This window comes from Cnephaeus nilssonii (genome assembly GCF_951640355.1).
Source record: "Cnephaeus nilssonii genome assembly, chromosome: 23".
Classification (NCBI taxonomy): Eukaryota; Metazoa; Chordata; class Mammalia; order Chiroptera; family Vespertilionidae; genus Cnephaeus; species Cnephaeus nilssonii.
This window is the reverse complement of record NC_137094.1, coordinates 4580972-4603267: the sequence shown is the minus strand read 5'-3', so window position 1 is coordinate 4603267 and position 22296 is coordinate 4580972. Positions and strand designations below refer to the sequence as shown.

Genomic DNA, 22296 nt, shown 5'->3' with positions numbered 1-22296 from the left:
TTGGCCTCCTCTGAGGGCTTTGTGTTGTTGTTGTTCATCCTCACCCGAGGATATTTTTCCATTGATTTTTAGGGAGAGTGGAAGAGAGAGGGAAAGACAGAGAAACATCGATGTGAGAGAAACACATCGATTGGTTGCCTCCTGAATGCCCTGACCAGGGCTGGGGCCAGGGAGGAGCCTGCCACCGAGGTACATGCCCTTGACCAGAATTGAACCTGGGACCCTTCGGTCTGCAAGCTGATGCTCTATCCACTGAGCCAAACTGGCTAGGACTAGTGAGGGCTTTCTTACAGAAAAATCGTATTTTTCTGGCTAATCTACATTTCGTATAGCATTTATATGATGGACATAACAGTATCAGTGTGAATATGCCTGTCACGTGGAGGAGGCAGCTTGAACTGTTTGTTTTCAAGAGTTGTGTTAACTTTGGAATAGGAAATTGGATTTACCAAAGAAAAGTCAGGTGAATAAGTATACATTTTTGAAACACGTTGATTTCAATGAAGACAGGAGTGCCTAGATAAAATAACTGCTCACAAATATATTTTAAAGTAATTTCAGAAGACTCCAGTTTTGTTATATCCACATTTTCTATTCCAGGCATAATATTTATGATAATCACTCTCTGGTCCTGACAGTCTGATGAAGTATTAAAGTAAGAACGACCCACAGAATATTGCCCTTTCAACATGGTCATTGTTTTGGAATGCTTTTTTATCCTTAATGCTATAGGAAAAAATGTATCAGTATAAATATTTGACTGAGAGTTTTAAAATAATACTGTTCCTTTTGAGCCAAATGTAATTTGCTTCTGATTTGTGACAAGGAAAATTACTGATTTTAGAAACTTCAGTGAATGATAATTGGATGATTGGTATGATTCATATTTAGGTTCAGAAGAAACTTGAGTAATGTTTTTACATTGATAATGTAGAGATTTTATCTCTTCTAAACATTTCTCTTTCACTGTTTTCATTGATTTTCAAGATTAGAATTAATGTTTCGCCTGAATTTCCCTTCTCCTTTTTGTGTTGTTTTTTTTTTTTGTTAACCCTCGCCTGAGGATATTTTTCCATTGATTTTTAGAGAGAGGGGAAGGGAGGCGGTGGGAGAAAGAGAGAGAGAGAGAGAGAGAGAGAGAGAGAGAGAGAGAGAGAGAGAGAGACATTGAAGTGAGAGAGACACATCAGTTGGTTGCCTCCCACACGCACCCTGGGGATTGATCCTGCCACGGCGGTAAATGCCCTTCCCCAGAAGCGAACCAGAGACCCTTCCGTCCACAGGCCAGCGCTCTGTCCACAGCCAGACAGGCCAGGGCTTTTCCACCCCTTTTATTGACGACACTTGGTATCTGGTTGGCTGGCTGCCACCTTACTTGCAAGCTGTCACAGACGTGAGTGGTTCTGAATCCCAGATGTGAGTTTTGCTGGCCTGTTGTTCTGTTTATCGGTGGCTGTATAATGTGTTTTCTAGAAGCAGGCAGAGATAGGATGGTAATGCCAGGTGCATTAACACCTGTGGAAGGGTGTTGGCAGAAGCAGGATTCGAAAGAGGAACAAGCCAGCCCTGACCGGTTTGGCTCAGTGGATAGAATGCCGGCCTGCGGACTGAAGGGTCCCAGGTTCAATTCCGGTCAAGGGCATGTACCTTGGTTGCGGGCACATCCCCAGTAGGGGGTGTGCAGGAGGCAGCTGATCAATGTTTCTCTCTCATTGATGTTTCTAACTATCTACCTCTCTCCCTTCCTCTCTGTAAAAAAAAAAAATCAATAAAATATATTTAAAAAATATATTTTAAAAAAAGAAAAAGAAAGAGGGACAAGCCAGATTGCACTGCAGGCCAAACCTCAGCCAGCCCCACTAGGCATTCTGGAGAGTTTGTGGCCCATCAGAGTGGTGCTCATTTAGCCAAATGGCCGCGTCTTACATTTCTGTGTCAGTCACACAGTGGCTGTGGCTGTGGCTGTCTGAGAAGACAGGCCTCCTGGTGGAGAGGCTCTCTGCCGACATTGAGGACCACGCCCTCCATCGAAGGAGAAGCAGCACCTGTGGCCACCGTAGACCCTGAGATGTGACTGACAGAAGACAACAGTCACTCTTTGCTCACGAGTCTGCAGTTTGGACAGGACTAGGCAGGGACTGCTCTCTGCTCTTTATCCTGAGTTGTAGTGACTCGCCTGAGATCGGAAGATCAGCTCTCAAGATGGCTCACTCACATAAGTGTGTGGCTCATCAGCTCGGCTTCAGCCAGGGAGCTAGGCCTGGGGCCCTTGTTCTTTCACATGGGCCTGGCCAGGGCTGCTTGACAGTTTTTTGGTTTTGGTTTTGGTTAATTCTCATCCAAGGATATTTTTTCCATTGATTTTTCAGAGAGAGTGGAAGTGAGGGGGAGAGAGAGAAACATTGATCTGAGAGAGACACATCGATTGTTTGCCTCCTGCAGGCGCCCTGACTAGGGCTGAGGATTGAACCTGCAATCGAGGAACCTGCAATTCTATTCCTTGACCAGAAATCGAACCTGAGAATCTTGGGCGGGGAGAAGGGTGGGTACTCTAACCACTGAGCACACCAGCCAGGACTGCTTGAGTTTAACAAAATACTGACTCGGTTCTAAGAGCAAGTGTGTGGTCAATATGTAAGTGTGACCATCTTTCTACCTAGTTTATATTTGGGATCTCTTTCCATCCTGTACGCCAGTGAGCACATTCTTATGAAATAATGAAGAGCATTCTTTACTCAGTAGCTACATCCACATCTGCCTGACATTTGTGGGGGTTTGAATCTGCGGTCTGTTTCACTTGCCCACGCTTCAGAAGCCTGGAGTGCAAAGAGAACCAGAGCTATCGCCGCAGAGGTTGGGCCCAGGTCAAGCTGTACCTTGTGTCCTTTCTCCCAGGCGCTCTTGTGGCCACTATGAAATTAGATTTAGATGGAAATAATAACCTGGAAGGAAAAGGAAGCCACAAAAGGTCAAGCTGCAGTATGGTTGAAAAAGAAGGAAGGGATGTGTTTTCTTTGTTTGAGGTGATCAAGTACATGGATTTAACATACATTTTAGGCCTTCCTCGTGCCCAGTAATTTAGGTCATATTTAGCATCAGCTAGATGGAAAGTCACATTTCCTCCTCCCGTGAATACTCTTAAGTTATACCTCATATCGGCATTAGACTTTGTTCCCAAAATAAAAACAGAACATAAATATTTTCAAACCCAACAGATGGCTAGAGGGCTAACGCACATCCTCCTGAGCCTTACTGATCAGAAGAGCAGGAGGGCGTTCCTCCCTGTTGGCCATTTTAGGGACAGAGGGACTTCTTGTTCAGCCATGGAATAGACTGAGTGAGCTGTGAGTGCGTCAGAAGGCAAGATAATACGGATATGAAAGGTATAATTTTATTTCCTGTAGGACAGAGACCAATTAGGGTTTTCATTATAAAATTACTGTGTTCATCTATGATCTTGATATCCATTAATTAACTGTCTTGACTGAAAAATACTGCTGACTGCAGATGATCATAGTGGCTTAGTCAGAATATTTTCATATTCTTGGATTAAGTGACTCAGGTGTTATATACATGTATTTTTGATTTTTAATTAACTGTAATCAAACAATACTGCATGTAATTAAAATAAAACTCAGCTAGTGTAGAAAAGATTATATTTAAAAATAGTCCCCCTCCATACCTCTTATGTTTGCTTTCCAGTGGCAAGCACATTGAACTGCTTTAAACTATTTTTTCCTGTTATTTAACCTCATATCTCTAATATCCCGATATCTAAAGCTGATATCTCTCGGTATAAATTTTAGACATATAATATTTGCATTTTAGAATTGATTATATTTTTTATTAGGAAGAGTTGCTGAATTTAGTAAATACTTTTTTCAGTGAAATAGGAACTGATGGATGTTTCCTTAACACGCTGTGTGTGTATGTCACCCCTTACAAGTCAAGCAGCATGCTTAATAGGTAACATTACTAAAGTCAGGACACAACAAAGAGGTCTGTTGTTACCAATAATGTTTTACATTGTACCGGAGAGACTAGCTAAACAATTGGGCAAAAGAAAACATTAGGCATGTAAAATTATTACATTTATAGATGACATACATGGAAAATCAAATAGAATTAACCTAAATACTACAAATGGTGAAGTTAAAAAGGATATCAATAGCTTTTGTAGTCTAAATTCATTGAGTAAATATTTACTGCACACAACAATGGGTCAGGCTCTTTTCCAGGTGCTGAGGATCTAGTGGTGAACAAAACTGGCAAAAATTCCTGTTTTTGTGAAGTAGTTTCTAATCTAGCAACAATAATTACAAAAAGATAGAGAAGAAAAGATTCCATAATATCTTAAAAATATAGAATACTTAGGGATATATTTATTAAGAAATATATAACTATATAGTGAGGAAGACTGTTCCCATCAGATATTAAAATTTATCTTTAGCCGAAACCGGTTTGGCTCAGTGGATAGAGCGTCGGCCTGCAGACTGAAGTGTCCCGGGTTCGATTCCGGTCAAGGGCATGTACCTTGGTTGCAGGCACATTCCCAGTAGGGGGTGTGCAGGAGGCAGCTGATCGATGTTTCTAACTCTCTATCCCTCTCCCTTCCTCTCTGTAAAAAATCAAAATATTTTAAAAAAATTATCTTTAATAATTAAAAATATATTTCTACTGTGTGAAAAGATAGACTAATGGAACAGAATTGGAAGTCTTATAATAGACCCAATTACTTACATTCATTAACATGTGATTAAGGTCTCAAATCAGAGGTTAAATAAATGATGTGTGGGGAAAATAAAATTAGATCATATTTTTCATGATATACCAGGAAGATTTCCAAATGGATTTAACATTAAAATGTAAAAAAGTTAAAAGTGTTCCCATAGAGTGAAACATGGGAAAATTCCTTTGCAATTTCAGTGAGGATAAAGTATTTCTAATTGAGTCAAAATCCACAAAAGCATAAAAGAAAATATTGATGAATTTAGTACACAGACAAAAGAGTGCATGGGAGAAGTCTGTGAACAAACTCAAAAAACAAATGTTCAGCCCTGACCCGTGTGGCTCAGTGGATAGAGCGTCAGCCTGAGGACTGAAAGGTCCCAGGTTCGATTCCAGTCAAGGGCACATGCCCAGGTTGTGGGCTCGATCCCCAGTAGGGGGCATGCAGGAGGCAGCCGATCCATGATTCTCTCTCATGGTTGTTGTTTCTCTCTCTCTCTCCCTCTCCCTTCCTCTCTGAAGGCAATAAAAATATATTAAAAGCCCTGGCTGGTTTGGCTCAGTGGATAGAGCGTCAGCCTGCGGTCTGAAGGGTCACAGGTTCGATTCCGGTCAAGGGCATGTACCTTGGTTGCAGGCACATCCCCAATAGGGGATGTGCGGGAGGCAGCTGATCGATGTTTCTCTCTCATCGATGTTTCTACCTTTCTATTCCTCTCCCTTCCTCCCTGTAAAAAAAAAAATAAAAATAATCAATAAAATATATTTAAAAAAAACAAAAAACAAAAAAACAAATGTTCACTGGGGAAAAAGATTTGTAACTTATATACTGGGCAAAGAGTAGTCTTCCTAGCATAGAAAGTACTAGAGGCCCGGTGCACAACATTTGTGCATTGGGCGGGGGATCCCCTCAGCTTGGCCTGTGCCCTCTAGCAGTCTGGGACCCCTCAGGGGATGTCTGCCTGCTGGCTTAGGCCTGCTCCCCATGGCAGTTGGACATCCCCTGAGGGGTCCTTAGCGCTGCTGTGGAGGCAGGAGAGGTTCCTGCCACCGCCACTGTGCTCGCCAGCTGTGAGCCTGGCTTCTGGCTGAGCAGCACTCCCCCTGTGGGAGCGCACTGACCACCAGGGGGCAAGCTCACTGACCACAAGGGGGAGCTCCTGCGTTGAGCGTCTGCCCCCTGGTGGTCAGTGCACATCATAGCTACCTGTTGTTCTATCGTTCGGTTGATTTGCATATTAGTCTTTTATTATATAGGATTCCTGAAACTATAGGAAAAAGACCAAATGTAGTAGAAAAATGGGCAAAATGCATTTCACAGTAACAGTAATACAAAGGCTCCTAAATATATGAAAAGACGGTATCATAGATAATACAGAAAATGCAAATAATATTTTTACTACTATTTTTCACCTAAATATTGACAAAAAGTCCAAATATTTGACAAACTACTCTGATATGAAGCTCTAAGTGCACTGAGCACTCACACATGATGCTCATGGGACTGAAAGTTAGTTCAGCGGCCATATAAGGCCATTTGAATACATCTATCAAAATTTCAAATGCATGTGTTCCAGGTTTAGATTTTTATCCTAAAAACATCATCACATATGTGAAAATGACATATGCACAAAGTTCACATCAGTATTATATATAAAAGAAAAAGGTTAGGAATCTAATTATGCCACAATCATATGGTAGACTACTAAGAAGAATGATGAGGCTTTTTCTGTTTGACATGGCTCCAAGATTTGATGTAAGTGAAGAAAGAAATGTGGAGATTGATATATATTATATAATATTTGTGTAAAAATTAATATACTTGTATTTGCTTGTATATACATAAAAAACTGAAAGGAGAAGTGAGAAACTACTTACAATAATTATTGTAGGCAGTGCAGTAACTGGAAGAATGGGAGACAGGTGTAAGAGGGAAATAGTTTGAAAGTATGCCTTTTTATAGTTTTTACTGGAGGCCCGGTGCATGAAATTCGTGCATGGGGGGCGGGTGTCCCTCAGCCCAGCCTGCACCCTCTCCAATCTGGGACCCCTGTGGGATCAGGCCTAAACCGGCAGTCGGACATCCCTCTTACAATCCAGGACTGCTGGCTCCCAACTGCTCACCTGCCTGCCAGCCTGATCACCCCCTAATCACTCCCCTGCCAGCCTGATCGACGCCTAACTGCTCCCCTGCCAGCCCGATTACCCCCAACTACCCTCCCCTGCTGGCCCGATTGCCCCCAACTGCCCTCCTCTGCAGGCCTGGTCCCCCCCAACTGCCCTCCCCTGAAGGCCTGATCCCCCCCCCCAACTGTCCTCCCCTGCAGGCCTGGTCCCCCAGAACTGCCCTCCCCTGCCAACCTGGTTGCCCCTAACTGCCCTCCCAGCCAGCCTGGTCGCCCCTAACTGCCCTCCCCTGCTGGCTTGATCACCCACAACTATCCTCCCCTGCCATCCATCTTGTGGTGGCCATCTTTGACCACATGGGGGTGGCCATCTTATGCAAGGGCATGAGGGTCAATTTGCATATCACCTCTTTATTATATAGGATTTTCAACAGAATAAATGTTTTAACAATCCAAAAGAACTAATAAATAAATAGAATTAAATAAAAAGAAACCTAAAAAGTAGTCCATATGCTTTGAAAAATTGAAATGCATTCTACATAAACATGGCAAAAGGAAAACCACAGTGGAAATGACACAATATTTGGAACAAAAAAAAAAAAAATAAAAGTACTAGAGACCAGAACTTGTGGATCTACAATAACTTCTCTGTGATTCAGGTTTACTTTGCCATTCTTTTCTTCAATCCTGAATTAGAAAAGGCTTAACTCATTTAAAAATACTCCCTTTTACATATTTTTGTTTAAGATATAGGGAGTTTCAGCATTAGAAAATCTATTAACTTAATATATCTGATACTTTAACAATAAGGGAGTAGAAGGTCGTTCTGCTACCTAACATGAAGTTTATACTGAGAGTTTAAAGCAAAGATCATACTTAATGGTGAAACATTAGAAGCATTCCCATTAAAAGTGGAAGCAAATTGAGAATGATGCTTTGAAGGAAATCTTACAATAGCAACAAAATTATAAAGTACCTAGGACTATAGATAATACAAGATGTGTAAGCTCTCTATGCAAAAAAACGTCATTATTGAAGGACATAAAAGAAGACTCAATGTATACATGGATGAGAAGAGCCATATTGTAAAGATAACAGTTCTTTTCACATCTATATATATAAAAGCCAAGCGACTGGAACGACGGAACGACTGGAGCGACCAGTTACTGTGATGCGCACTGTGGGCGGCCAACCGGCCCGCAGCCCCTCCCCCCACGGGCCCGGACCCGATCTGCCCTCATCAGGGCAGGCCGGCCGGACCCCACCAGTGCACATATTTGTGCACCGGGCCTCTAGTTATTCTATAAAATCATTGTGATTCTCATCAAAATCTCACTATGTTTTATGGAACATAGTAAGCTAATCCTAGCGTTCATCTGCAAGAGCCCTGGCAATTTAAAAACATGTTTTTCTGGTGTAGAGAGGTCATTAAAGCTCTCATAATTAAGACAGTGTCGTCTTCGTCCAGGTGTAGGCATAGACCAGGTGACCATACCTGTCCGTTTGTGTGGGACAATTTCAGTTTATGCCTGTTGTCCTGGTAATTATTAAGAGGCTCTCTTTTACTCTAAAAACTGTTCAGTGGTCCTGGCTGGTTTGGCTCAGTGAATAGAGCATTGGCCTGCAGACTGAAGGGTCCCAGGTTCGATTTCGGTCAAGGGCACATGCTTGGATTGCAGGCTCGATCCCCAGTAAGGGGCATGCAGGAGGCAGCCTATCAGTGATTCCCTCTCATCATTGATGTTTCTCTCTCCCTTCTTATCTGAAGTCAATAAAAATAAAACTAAATAAAAACTATTCAGTGAAATTGCATAGGAAGTCCTGAAACAAATCCATTTCATTTATGATGTAGGTGGTAGTATAAGTCAGTGGTGAAAGGATGTCATTAATTAAATAATGTTGGAACAGAAAGAAATATAATTGGCCTTTATCTAACACTACACACAAAAATTAATTCCAGGCAGATTAAAGACTTGAAGTGAAAGCTAAAACTTTAAACCTTATAAAATATAGGACACTATCCTTATGACCTCAGGAAGGAGAAAATAAGGGAGATTTCTTAAGACAAAGAGCACAAATTATGATAGTAGAATGGTGGTTTTTAGGGCATGAGTATGTGTTGGGGCATAGAGGTTGGTAAAGGGTACACATTTTCAGTTATAAGATGAATAATGTCTGAGGAGGTAATATATGACATGATGACTATAGTTGATAATATTGTTGTGTAACTGAAATTTGCTGAGAGTAGAACTTGTGTTCTCACCAAAAAAGGAGAGATAATATGTGAGGTGATGGATATATTAATTTGATGGTGGGAATCCTTTTACTTTGTATATAAAAATCAAATCATGTTATACACTTTAAATATCTTATAATGTTAGTCAACTAGAGGCCTGATGCATGAAAATTTGTGCAAGATTAGACCTTCCTTTCCCCGGCTGCCGCCACTGGCTTCCCTCCGGCACCCGGGACCCGGGCTTCCCTACTCTGGCCGCTGGCAGACACTGGGACCTGGGCTGCTTCCCTCCTCCGGCCACCCACAGGCACCCGGGACCCAAGCTGGCTTCCCTCTGGCCCCAGCTTTGTCAGGAATGATTTCCGGAAGACGTCCGGTCTAATTAGCTTATTACCCTTTATTATTATCCTACCTAATAATAGACAAATATGCAAATTGACCATACCTCCGACACACCCACCACCCAATCAGAGTGAGTATGCAAATTAACCCAAACCAAGATGGCTACAGCCACAGAGAGCAAGGTTTCCTAGGTAACAGAGGAAGCCAAGCTTTCCGCCTGCCCTTGCCAGGCCTAAGCCTCCACTCAAGCTACAAAGTTTCAATTATACAAAGTAAACAAATTCAAACAAATGGCGGCAGAATGGAGCTTGAGAGAGCAGGCCAGGGTTGCCGCTGGCAACAGGGGAAGCAAAGCTTTCCGCACACCCTGGCCGGGCCCACCAGCTTAAGGCAAAAAAGTTTCAATTATAACCCCAACACAAATGGCTGCTGGCCTCGGAGGGAGCCCCAGGCTTGGCTCCACTCCAGGCTACAAAATTTCAATTGTAGAAGGAAAATAAATTCCAGATACCAGGGCCTGCGCTTGGGTTTCCAGGGGGCGTGGCCGGCCTGCAAACCACCAGAGGCCCCTCGCTCAGGCCGCCCCAGGCCCCAAGGGAACCCCCACCTGATCCGGGACACCCTTCAGGGCAAACCAACTGGCCCCCACCCCTGTACCAGGCCTCTATCCTATCTAATAAAAGAGTAATATGCAGATTGATCATCACTGCAACACACAATATAACTGCCCCCATGTGGTAAAGATCCTGCCCCCATGTGGACACAAGATGGCCACCACAAGATGGCCAGCAGGAGAGGGCAGTTGAGAGGCACCCAGCCTGCAAGGGAGGGCAGTTGAGAAGGACCAGGCCTGCAAGGGAGGGCAGTTGGAGGTGATCAACCCTGCAGGAGAGGGCAGTTAGGGGTGACCAGGCCGGCAGAGGAGGGAAGTTGGGGCAAGCAGGCTGGCAGCAGAGTGGTTAGGGGGTGATCAGGCTGGCAGGCAGAAGTGGTTAGGGGCAATCAGGAAGGCAGGCAGGCAAGCAGTTGGGAGCCAGCAGTCCTGGATTGTGAGAGGGATGTCCGACTGCCTGTTTAGGCCCAATCCCACCGGGGTCCCATCCCTCGAGGGGTCACATATTGGAGAGGGTACAGGCTGGGCTGAGGACAACCCCCCTCCGTGCACGAATTTCGTGCACCGGGCCTCTAGTAGATTATACCGCGATAAAGCTGTAAAAGGTGAGAAAAGGATAAATTGGAAGACTACATTATTACTAAGTAGTTGTTTTTTTTTTTTAATAACTAAGAAAGACAGTATAAACAATGTGAAAAAACAAGCCCTCATGCTGGGTAAGAGATTTGTAACACATGCAACTAAATTTGAATAAACAGAATTCTAGAAGGTTAACCAAAACCCCCAAAACACACAATACACAGAGTGTAAAAAAGTGGGAAGGGTATTAACTCATTTTACAGAACAGGAATCTAAAATGACCATTGATAATATAAAAAGATTCTCAGCCTTACCACTTATCCTGCAGGTAAAGTTGAAGATGCACATGTCTTTCATCTCAGCAGTTTCACTTCTGCATGCACAACCTAGAGAAATGTTCACACATGAGCACTAGGAGACATTTATACAAAATCACCTCAGCATTTTGTGTAATAGCAACATAAAAGTCTAAAACAATCTAAAATTGTTGGAAACAATCTAAATTTTATAAGCAGGGGGGATTGAGAAATAAATTTGGTATATGAAAGTATTCCATATAGAAATGAAAATTAATGAACTAGAGCAAAATTTATCAACATGGGAAAATTTTAAACATATTAGAATAAAACGAAGTTGCAAAACACTACACATAGGCTTGTATTAGTTATAAAGTTTAAAGACATTCAGAAAAATATGGAGTCCTATAGTTGCATTGGTATATCCAGTGGTCGGCAAACTCATTAGTCAACAGAGCAAAATATCAACAGTACAACGATTGAAATTTCTTTTGAGAGCCAAATTTTTTAAACTTAAACTTCTTCTAACACTGCTTCTTCAAAATAGACTCGCCCAGGCCGTGGTATTTTGTGGAAGAGCCACACTCAAGGGGCCAAAGAGCCACATGTGGCTCACGAGCCGCAGTTTGCCGACCCCGGGTTAATCCTCCAATAAAATATATGCATGGACAGTGGTCTGGATTTGACCTGTGGGTCATAATTTGCCAACCTGTGATATATGACACACTCAAAGGAATTACTTCAGTAGTTAAGGTATTACTAATATTATCCCCTCTTACAGGTGAGAAAATTGAGGTTTAGAGGCCTCATGTCGCATCATTTAGGTTAAATTACAATAACCTTACCATATTCCCATTAACCACATGGCAACATAATTTTTTCGTGTATGTAATGCTTATAGAAGATCCTTTTCCTTCCTCTAAAAGTAGAGTGAATTGTGAACGTCTAATCTTATAGTTTTTCACAATTATAATCTTTAGGAGTATGTTTAGAAACTCTGCATTGCTGGGTCGTCTTTACAAAATTATTTCATGTATGATTTTCCTAGGTTTGCAACATGTTTTATTGTTCAAATGGAGAAATATACAAAAACTGGTTTGATTTCATTATTAGATATGGATATCTTACCAGCCAGTTACTTAATAATAATAGGTACCTTTATATAATATACTTTATATTAAGCAGTTGGTTCTGTTGTTTTCTAAAGTCCCCTTTATAAAGCAATTTCTTTGTTTTGTCATGACCTACAGTAATTGAGAATTTACTTAGCTACATTTACATTCAAGGTCTAGGAAGTACATTTTTCCCTGTTTAATTTTATGGGCCAGAAGTTAGTATGGCTGGTAGGTATTCAGTAATTATGGCTCTTCTCTTTATGCCAGGGGTGGGGAACATCATTTGGTCTCGGCCTGCCAAGGCATTAGGGGTGAGTTAATTAAATGTTTGACCAAATTAGGAGGCTAATTTTTAAGTTGATAATTTTGTATGGCTCCTGAATGATGTTATAAATATCCAAGTGGCCCTTGGCAGGAAAAACATTCCCCACCCCTGTTTATGCAGAAAGTAGGACTACTGCAGGCATGTTGGAATATGTGCAAATTTAAAGGTGGGGTGGTAAGATAATTTATTTAACCTGAATGAAAATTATCACAGTACTTTTTATCTCCAGGAGAAGACTGAAATGACATGTGTTTAAGAAAGTTTTAATATGAACCAGAGCCAGGATTTGAATCCATAAAATACTCAAATAGACGTTCTTAGAGTATTAATTTTAAAAGAAGTTAGGATTTTTAGATAAAAAGTGATCTTACCAAGTATCTAATTATGTTTATTCTTCCAAAGTAAAAATGGGATCTATTTTTTTCAGAGACATCAAACCTGATAATATATTGATGGATATGAATGGACATATTCGGTTAGCAGATTTTGGCTCTTGTCTGAAACTGATGGAAGATGGAACGGTAAGGAAAGATAATTTTTAAATTATTTTACCCACAGACATTTTTCTTGCTACTTGTCTTCTTTATCTGCTTAGAAACCATCTATAACAATAAAAGCATAGTATGCAAATCGACTGAATAGCCGAACAGCAGAACAACTGTCGGGACAACCACGCTATGACATGCACTGGTGCCAGACCAGCCAAGATGGGTGCAATGCGATTGGTCAGGGGGCCCCACAATTGCCCTGCAGAGGGAGGCCCAGGCCACCGGTGGGCAGGGCGATCAATCGGGGCTTCACGATGGCCCCACAGAGGGAAGTGCAGGCCACTGGCCAGTGGGGCGATCGATTGGGGGGGAGGGGAAGACTCCATGTTAGCCCCAAAGAGGGAGGCCCAGGCCACCCTCTGCAGGGTGATCGATTGGGGGGCTCCACGATTGATTGCCCTAAAGAGGGAGGCCCAGGTTACCGGCCAGCGGCACTGAGGTGGGTGGGTGGGGCCTCCCTCTGTCGGGTGATCGATCACAGGCCTCTCAGACTGCAAGAGGGCGCAGGCCGGGCTGAGGGCCCCTCCTCACCAGAGTGCACGAATTTCGTGCACCGGGGCCTCTAGTCTATTTATATTATCCATTTATCCATCCACCCACCCATCCATCCTTCTGTGCTTCACCTTCTTCCCCAAAGGTATTTAGGTATACTTATTCATAGTAGGGCTTGTCTATAAAATCATATGCCATTTAAACTGTTTATATTAATGGTCTGAAGATGGTTACAGTACACCTCTATGAGACCCTGTTTTTTCTTTCTCTAGCTGACCTGGTTATTATTGTACTTGAGATATTTTTACGTTTCCAGATAGGCAAAGAAAATAAATCCTACATGGAGAAAGGAAATGCAGCTTCTTCACTTCCATTATATTTTTTAATCTTTCTTTTCTAGTTGATTTTCCTGAGGGACAGTGGTCAGAAATGAATGCTTTTACCAGGAAGTCCTCGATGTTGATTTAGTTTCGTGTTACCGTTTGCCTTAGTTCTGCTAACTCGGGCCTCCGTTGTTTTCTTTCACTCACGTAAAATTTTTATGCCCCAAGTTTATTCTCTTGTTTGTTTTGGTTTTTGTTTTTACTTCAGTTTCCTGGATATATAGCAAAAGTCCAAATATATATCCTTTTAATTGGCAGAAATGTTTTTAGAGAGCAGTTTAGTAAAATACACTTTAAAGGCCATGAAAATGTCATAGTATTCTGGACCAGTAATTTGACTTCTGAAAATTTATCCTAAGGAGGTAACTTTAAAAAAAAAATCTTCACCCAAGGATATGTGTATTGATTTTAAGGGAGAGGAATGGAGAGGTAGGGAGGGAGGGAGGGAGGGAGTGAGGGACATCTGTTGGTTGCCTCCCCTATGCGTCCCACCCTGGCATTGAACCTGAAACCTGGGTATGTGCCCAGACCAAGATGAGCCTGCAGCCTCTTGTGCACCATTTGTGTTTCCATATGGTTATTAGATTATATTATCGGTTTATATCCATAGTATACACACATACAGATACCCTTTCACAAACACAGGCTTGTAGACTTGCATTGAATTTAGAGATTTAAATATCCAGAGATTTCCTGGAAATTGATGTCTATAACATGGAATTTTACTGTCCATGAATATGCTGTCTCCATTGCTTTAGGTTTTCTTTTATGTCTGTTAATTAAGTTTTCAAATAACACTCACTGTAAATCCATTACCTTTGAGTAATGTTAGGTTTGTTCTTTGGCATCTTGTGGATTTTTTTTTTTTGGGGGGGAATAATATAAATAACTTTTCAAAATTTGTTGTTGGATAGCTTGTTGCTGTTCTGTAGGACGACAATTGATTTTTGTAGGTGTATCTTGAAGCTATCAATCTTGCTAAATATTTTTATTAGTTCAAAATAATTTGTAGATTTTTCTAGATTTTCTACGTAGACATTATATAATCCACAAATTATGGTGAGCTTTGGATTTTGTTCTTTCCAATCTTTATGTATGCTATTTTTTTTCCCTTACCATGCAGTCAGTGACCTTCAGCACAATATTAAATAGGTGTGGTAATTAGGGATCTTCTTTGCTTTGTCCCTGACTTTAATGGTGTTTTTCCTGTAGTTTCAAATTAATTATGATGTTTGCTGTAAGCTTTTTATTGGGTTAAGGAAATTTCTATTTCCGATTACTGTGAGTTTGTTGCTAGGGTTGTTATTGTTGTAATCAAATGATTTTTCTGCATTCACTGAGATGATAAAAGGATATTTTTTTTAATCTATTAATCTGATGAATGACATAGATGGTCCAAGAGAAATCATTCGTTCTTTGGATCAACATAACTTTATCTTGAAGTTGTATTGATATAGCTGAACAAATTGTTAGATAGACTATGCTAAAATTTTATATTAGCAAATTTAGATTGTTACCTGAAATTCATACCTGAGATTAATCATATTTGATATAGCAAATAATTTTCCTTCTCAAATTGTTCTTGTCTGATTTCTATTTTTAGGTTATTTTAGCCTTATAAAATGAACAAGGGAGCCATGTTTCCTCCCCTTACCTGTTTTGGCTCTAGAATAGTTTATATAATATAAGGATTATCTGTTTCTTATATAATTGGTACAAATCACTTTTAAATCACCCTTGCCTTGGTGAGGTTTTGCTTTCTTCTGTTTTATTTTGTTTTCTAGGTAGATTTTATACTATTGATTCAAATGTTTTAATGGTTATAGGTATCTTTGGTTTTCTATTTCTTCCTGAGTCAGTTTTGGTAAGTTACATTTTTTTCTATGAACCTTGTCTATTGTCAATGAGCTGTCAGTTTTATTGGTATAAAATTGTTTTGATTGAACTCTCCTAGTTTAAAAATCTTTTACATGCATAGTTTTATCCTTTTTTCATTCCTAATGTTTGTGCTTTTTTTTTCCTTTGTAAATTTTGATGTAGACCATTTTACTACTTTTTGGTTCTAAATATTTTCCAACTTTAGTTAGAATTCTTCTGTGGACCGTTAGTTATTTTGATGTATGCCTTTTAATATCCAATATATTCTATTTGCTTATTTCTAGTTTTATTTTAATGGATAATGGGTGTAATTGATACTAGTTTTCTGGCATTTGTCACTATTTGCTGTTTGATTTTGTAATAGCTCAGTTTTTATAAGTATTACAAGTTTATTTTTCTTATTTTTTAATAAATCTTCATTGTTCAGATTTTACAGTTGTTCCTCTCCCCCCACCATAGCTCCCCTCCACCCCGTTCCCACCCACCCTCTGCCCTTACCCCTCCCCCACTGTCCTCATCCATAGGTGTACGATTTTTGTCCAGTCTCTTCCCGCACCCCCCACACCCCTTTCCCCCCGAGAATTGTCAGTCCACTCCCTTTCTATGCCCCTGATTCTATTATATTCACCAGTTTATTCTGTTATCAGATTTTTTATTCTTTATTTTTTATTTTATTCTTTATTTTTTATTTTTTATTCTTTTTTATTTTTTATTTGATTTTTAGATTCACTTGTTGATAGATATGTATTGTTCATAATTTTTACCTTTTTACCTTTTTCTTCTTCTTCCTCTTCTTAAAGAATACCTTTCAGCATTTCATATAATACTGGTTTGGCGGTGATGAACTCCTTTAGCTTTTTCTTATCTGTGAAGCTCTTTATCTGACCTTCAATTCTGAATGATAGCTTTGCTGGGTAGAGTGATCTTGGTTGTAGGTTCTTGCTATTCATCACTTTGAATATTTCTTGCCACTCCCATCTGGCCTGCTGAGAAATCAGCTAACTGTCATATGGGTACTCCCTTGTAGGTAACTAACTGTTTTTCTCTTGCTGCTTTTAATATTCTCTCCTTGTCTTTTGCTCTTGGCATTTTAATTATGATGTGTCTTGGTGTGGTCCTCTTTGGATTCCTTTTGTTTGGGGTTCTCTGCGCTTCCTGGACTTGTAAGTCTGTTTCTTTCACCAGGTGGGGAAGTTTTCTGTCATTATTTCTTCAAATAGGTTTTCAATATCTTGCTCTGTCTCTTCTTCTGGCACCCCAATAATTCGGATGTTGGTACACTTGAAGTTGTCCCAGAGGCTCCTTACACTATCTTCATATTTTTGAATTCTTTTTTCTTTTTGCTTTTCCGGTTGGGTGTTTTTTGCTTCTTTGTATTTCAAATCTTTGACTTGATTCTTGCGATCCTCTAGTCTGCTGTTGGGTCTCTGTATATTATTCTTTATTTCAGTCAGTGTATGCTTAATTTCTAGTTGGTCCTTTTTCATATCCTCGAGGGTCTCCCTAAATTTATCAGCCTTTTCTAGAAAATTCTTGAAAAACCTTATAACTGTGGTTTTGAACTCTATATCCAGTCGTTTGCTTTCCTCCATTTCTTTCATTTGTGACCTGTTTCTTTGTCTCCGCATTTTGGCTGCTTCCCTGTGTTGATAGAGTGGCTTTGTGTGCTAGGTGTCCTATAGGGCCCAGTGGCTCAGCCTCCCCAATCACCTGAGGTGGACACACTAGGTGCACCCCTTTGTGGGCTGTGTGCACAGTCTTGTTGTAGTTAAGCCTTGATTGTTGTTGGTATCACTGGGAGGAATTGGCCTCCAGGCCAATTGGCTGTGAGAATCAGCTGTGTCTACGATGGCAGAACTTCTATGCTGGAGATACCCTTATGAGACAATTCAGCTGTCAGTTTCATTCTCATTCCTTCCTGTGTAATCTCTCTTTATTCTTTAATGTTTTTAATCTGTTAGCTTTTGGTGCTCCGTAGTTTTTAACTACAGTGTACATAGAAGTGTATCTGGTTTTATCTTTTCTTTTTTAAAAAAAATATATTTTATTGATTTTTTACAGAGAAGAAGGGAGAGGGATAGAGAGTTAGAAACATCGATGAGAGAGAAACATCGATCAGCTGCCTCCTGCACACTCCCTACTGGGGATGTGCCCGCAACCAAGGTACATGCCCTTGACTGGAATCGAACCTGGGACCCTTGAGTCTGCAGGCCGACCCTCTATCCACTGAGCCAAACCAGTTAGGGCTTATTTATCTTTTCATATCTTTCACATATTTACTGTATTTTTTATTTTAAATACTTTTTTATTTCTAGGACTTCTTTTGATTTGATTTTTTCATCATTTTGTTCTTATGCTTTTGATTAAAAAATAAAATGCCATAACTTAAAAATATTTCATGACGTGGAACTGATACGTGTTAGGAGTCTAGGTGTATTGTTCAGATTTCTGACTTTTGCTCGTAATGGGATATTTACTCATTCGGTTTATGTGATTTGGGTTGGCAGCTCCCTTCGGTGGGCTTTCACGTGTGAGAATTCTGTGTGACCACCTGTGAGCATGTGCCTCCAGAGTCGCTTTAGGCTAGTTATGCCAGGCTTGCCTGGGCACCTGATATGGTGCCAATAGTTTTGCCCGTTTGTTGGCTTGAGAACTTCTGGACCACTGAAGCTCTGTGAACCAGAATGCCAGGCGGTGGGACCCTGTGACCTAAGGCCGTGGATTTCTGGAGAAGGAAGTTTCTTCACATACCCGCTGCAGTCAAGTCTTACCTTTCTCTGCTGAGTGGCAGGGTTTTGAAATTCAGCTTTTTGTTTACAGTGTACGCTCTAGGGTAAAGGTGACATGGGTAACCTCTCACTTCAAACCTCATGCTCACGTTAAAATCCAAGTAACTAGAAAACGGAAACTAACAGCTCCCCAACCCCACTCCCGCTTTAATGCTTACCACCCCAGGTCTCTACCATTTCTTAATTACTGGCCCCAAAGAGTTCTTTTTTTAAATGCTCGTGTATATGTTTATTTTAAAAGGTTGTTACATTTTATCTAGTATTTTTAAGAGTTTGGAACAGACAAGTTTTCAAATTACTTAATCTCAGTGTTGCCAAAGATAGTCTATTCTCATGATTACTAAGATTGGTAATTTAGTCCAGGAAATTCAGAATATTAATCAGAATTCTGCCTTGAGAATGTTCATTTTTTTATATGTTCTTTTAAATCATATAAGGAACCAATTTTCTTTCAATTGAAAGCTTCTTACAAAATTGTTCCCAGGATCATTTTTAGCTATCACTTTCTAATTTACATCTAACTTGCCTTAATTATATGTCCAACTATTTTACTTTATCGGAACTTTATTTTTTGAAGGGTATATTTTTCCTTTTATATAATTTTTTAAATTATTAAGTAGTTTGCAGGACATCATTATAATTTATTTCCTTAGGTCTCCATTAAGTTATTTAAAAATGATCTCCAGGTTACACATAAGTATCAGTCAAGTTTTTTTGAGCAGTTTTCTCCCGTAACTAATTGTAAACATTTTTTTATGTATACATGTTAGGCAGATTATCAATAATAAGAACGTTCTAACAATATCTGATGGAACAAAGGCAGGTAGACATAAGTATATATGAATCAATTGTGAATTTCTTCCAATGCAAAAAAAAAATACCAGTTTTTTAAAAAAAGAATGTTTGAAACTAAATATTGAATTTTCTGGCTGTGGTGTTTATCCTATATTGTTACCCTAAATGTGTCAATTCAGTAACAGCTGTAATAAAGGCTCGATAGTATTAATGAAATCGGAAGAACTATTAGTATGGAGATTATGTAAAATTTAAATTATATGTACAAGGAAGCTAAATTCAGGTAATGACAAAATTAAAGTTTTGAGATACTGTCTATTGTGTAAGCACATGTAAATACTTTTTAAATTATTTGTTCCTAGTAGAGTAGATTGCTAAAAGTGTGGATTTCTTCAGGTGCAGTCCTCCGTGGCTGTTGGAACTCCAGATTATATCTCTCCTGAAATCCTTCAAGCCATGGAAGATGGAAAAGGCAGATACGGCCCCGAGTGTGACTGGTGGTCTTTGGGAGTCTGTATGTACGAAATGCTTTATGGAGAAACACCGTTTTACGCAGAATCTCTGGTGGAGACATATGGAAAAATCATGAATCACAAAGTTAGTATACTTTGCTGTTTCTCAAATTGATGTAAATAATATATATAATAAATTTAATGTAGATATTTAAACAGAACATATTTTTCTAAAAACAGTATACGATCTAATTTCTATGCTAATAGGGAACATGACAAACATGAATAATCAAAGTCCATTAACTATACATAAAATTATTGGTTCTAACCCTGTACTATATTTTATTAGAGGAGAAGGTAATAAGTAGGAAATTAAATGATTTCTAGTGGAATGACAAAGATCATAAGCAGATATTTTTAATCATTACTACTACAGCGATAAATGAAATGCAAATTAAAATAAGGAGATACTTTCCCCCCTGTCAAATTGATAAAGATTAAAAGAAAAATTGTACTTCGTACTATAAATAACCCAGTGAGATGGACATTATTTTTTTATTGATTTCAGAGAGGAAGGGAGAGGGAGAGAAGAGATAGAAACATCAATGATGAGAGAGAATCATTGATAGGCTGCCTCCAGCATGCCCCCTACTGGGGATCAAGTCCACAACCCTGCATGTCCCCTGACCAGGAATTGAACTGTGACTTCCTGGTGCATAGGTCAACGCTCAACCACTGAGCCATGCTGGCTGGGCTAGATGGACATTATTGATAGGAATATAAATTGGTGTAACCTTTCCGTCAAGAAGTTTATACGTATGCATCTAGAGTCTTTAAAAATGGTTGGGACTTTTTTTTTTTTTAATCTTTATTGTTGAAAGTATTACATATGTCCCCTTTTTTCCCCCATTGACCCACTCCAGCCCGCCCCCACCTCCCACCCTCCCCCGCCCCCGCCCCAGGCCTTCACCACCCTATTGTCTGTCATGGGTTATGGATAAAAGGTCTTTGGTTGATTAAATGTCTGGAACTTTTGATTAAGCAACTTCGGCTGCAGTAATCTGCTCTCAGGAAATCTTCAGTAGAATAAAGGTGTATGTACCAGAATGCCTGTTCTAGTATTATTTATGATCACAAAATATTGAAAATAATCCAGATGCACAGCAGGAGTGAATTAATAAAACTTTAATCCACTTAATACCAAGTTAAATGGAAATAGATTGTTCATAATTAAAAAAAGGAATGTTTTGATTGATTGGTCTCAGAAAATTGCGAGAAATTGCAAAAACTTGGATTGTGATTAGGAGTATCCCATAAAGGGCCTGATAATCTATTCTTTTTACTTGGTTCTACTGACACATTTGTGATTAGTTGCTTCACACATATATAAATCAGTTTTATAGAATTTATGCTCTTCTACCAGGTTGCAAAGATAATCTGGTAAATAGTGATGATGAGTTGAAAGATAGTAAATAGCTACAGAGTTGTAGAAAGCATTAAGCATTTCAGAGAGGAGTCATTGTACTGTAACCTGATTGTTAAGAACACAGATGCTGGTTTCAGCAAGACGGTTTCAGTTCAAATCCCCGCTCCGCCATTTACTAGCGTCTGGCCTTGCGCGAATTGCTTGAGTTCTGTGCCCTTGTTTCCTCTTCTGTAAAAATTAGGATAATAGTAGCACTTACCTTAGAGGGTTGCTGTGAGGATTAAATGAGTAAAGCACTTTCAATAGTGTCAAGTACATATTCCATTTTTAAAAATGTTTATTATTATGAATCATTAGTATGTGACTTGTATGAACCATTTGTACTCTTGAAATATCCAGGCAGATTCTATTTTTAATGGATTCTCTTGATTCTGACAGCAGTTTAAGGCATTTTGGCATTTAATTTATTCTTACTACAGTGCATGTATGACTTAGTCACATATGAAATTAAAATTGTTTAGGAAGACATTTTTTTCTCATTTATTCCTGTATTTTCTTCAGTATCTGTACTTTGTATCCGTGTACTCTTACAGATATTTTGAAAAGAAAATATATTTTCAAGAAAATAAATGTTAACCTACTTACAGTAAGCTAAATGGTGATTTATAATGTGTTTCTATTACTCTCTGTTTAGGAGCGGTTTCAGTTTCCACCTCAGCTGACAGATGTGTCTGAAAACGCTAAGGATCTTATTCGAAGGCTCATTTGTAGCAGAGAACATCGACTTGGTCAAAACGGAATAGAAGACTTTAAGAAACACCCATTTTTCAGTGGAATTGATTGGGATAATATTCAGAACTGTGAGGCACCTTACATTCCAGAAGTTAGTAGCCCAACAGACACATCAAACTTCGACGTGGATGATGACTGTTTAAAGAATTCTGTGAGTAGGACATTGTGAAGATCTGTCCCCGTTTCTTTTTAACATGGTTATGAAGCAGTTTCATGGACCACCTTATCAATGACCAGTCAGATAGTTGTGGCTTGTAGTATTTATTCACAAATTCAAGAAATTAAGGGAGTGTACGGAGGCCAACATAGTTATTCATGACTAGGAGCAAAATTAAAATGCAAAGGTTTACTTCTTAGATTAGTTATGTCATTACGTTTCCT

At 39.6% G+C, this 22296-nt stretch overlaps 1 protein-coding gene across 1 annotated transcript in view; it reads left to right on the top strand.

The window, feature by feature from the left end:
- The window catches only part of CDC42BPA (CDC42 binding protein kinase alpha), a 194134-nt gene that overhangs the window by 74909 nt on the left and 96929 nt on the right, over positions 1-22296 (top strand). Inside the window, exons 6-8 of the mRNA XM_079763756.1 lie at positions 12788-12881; positions 19642-19842; positions 21818-22066. Of these exons, the coding sequence (XP_079619882.1) occupies positions 12788-12881; positions 19642-19842; positions 21818-22066 (544 nt within the window). The remainder of the gene's footprint in view (positions 1-12787; positions 12882-19641; positions 19843-21817; positions 22067-22296) is intronic.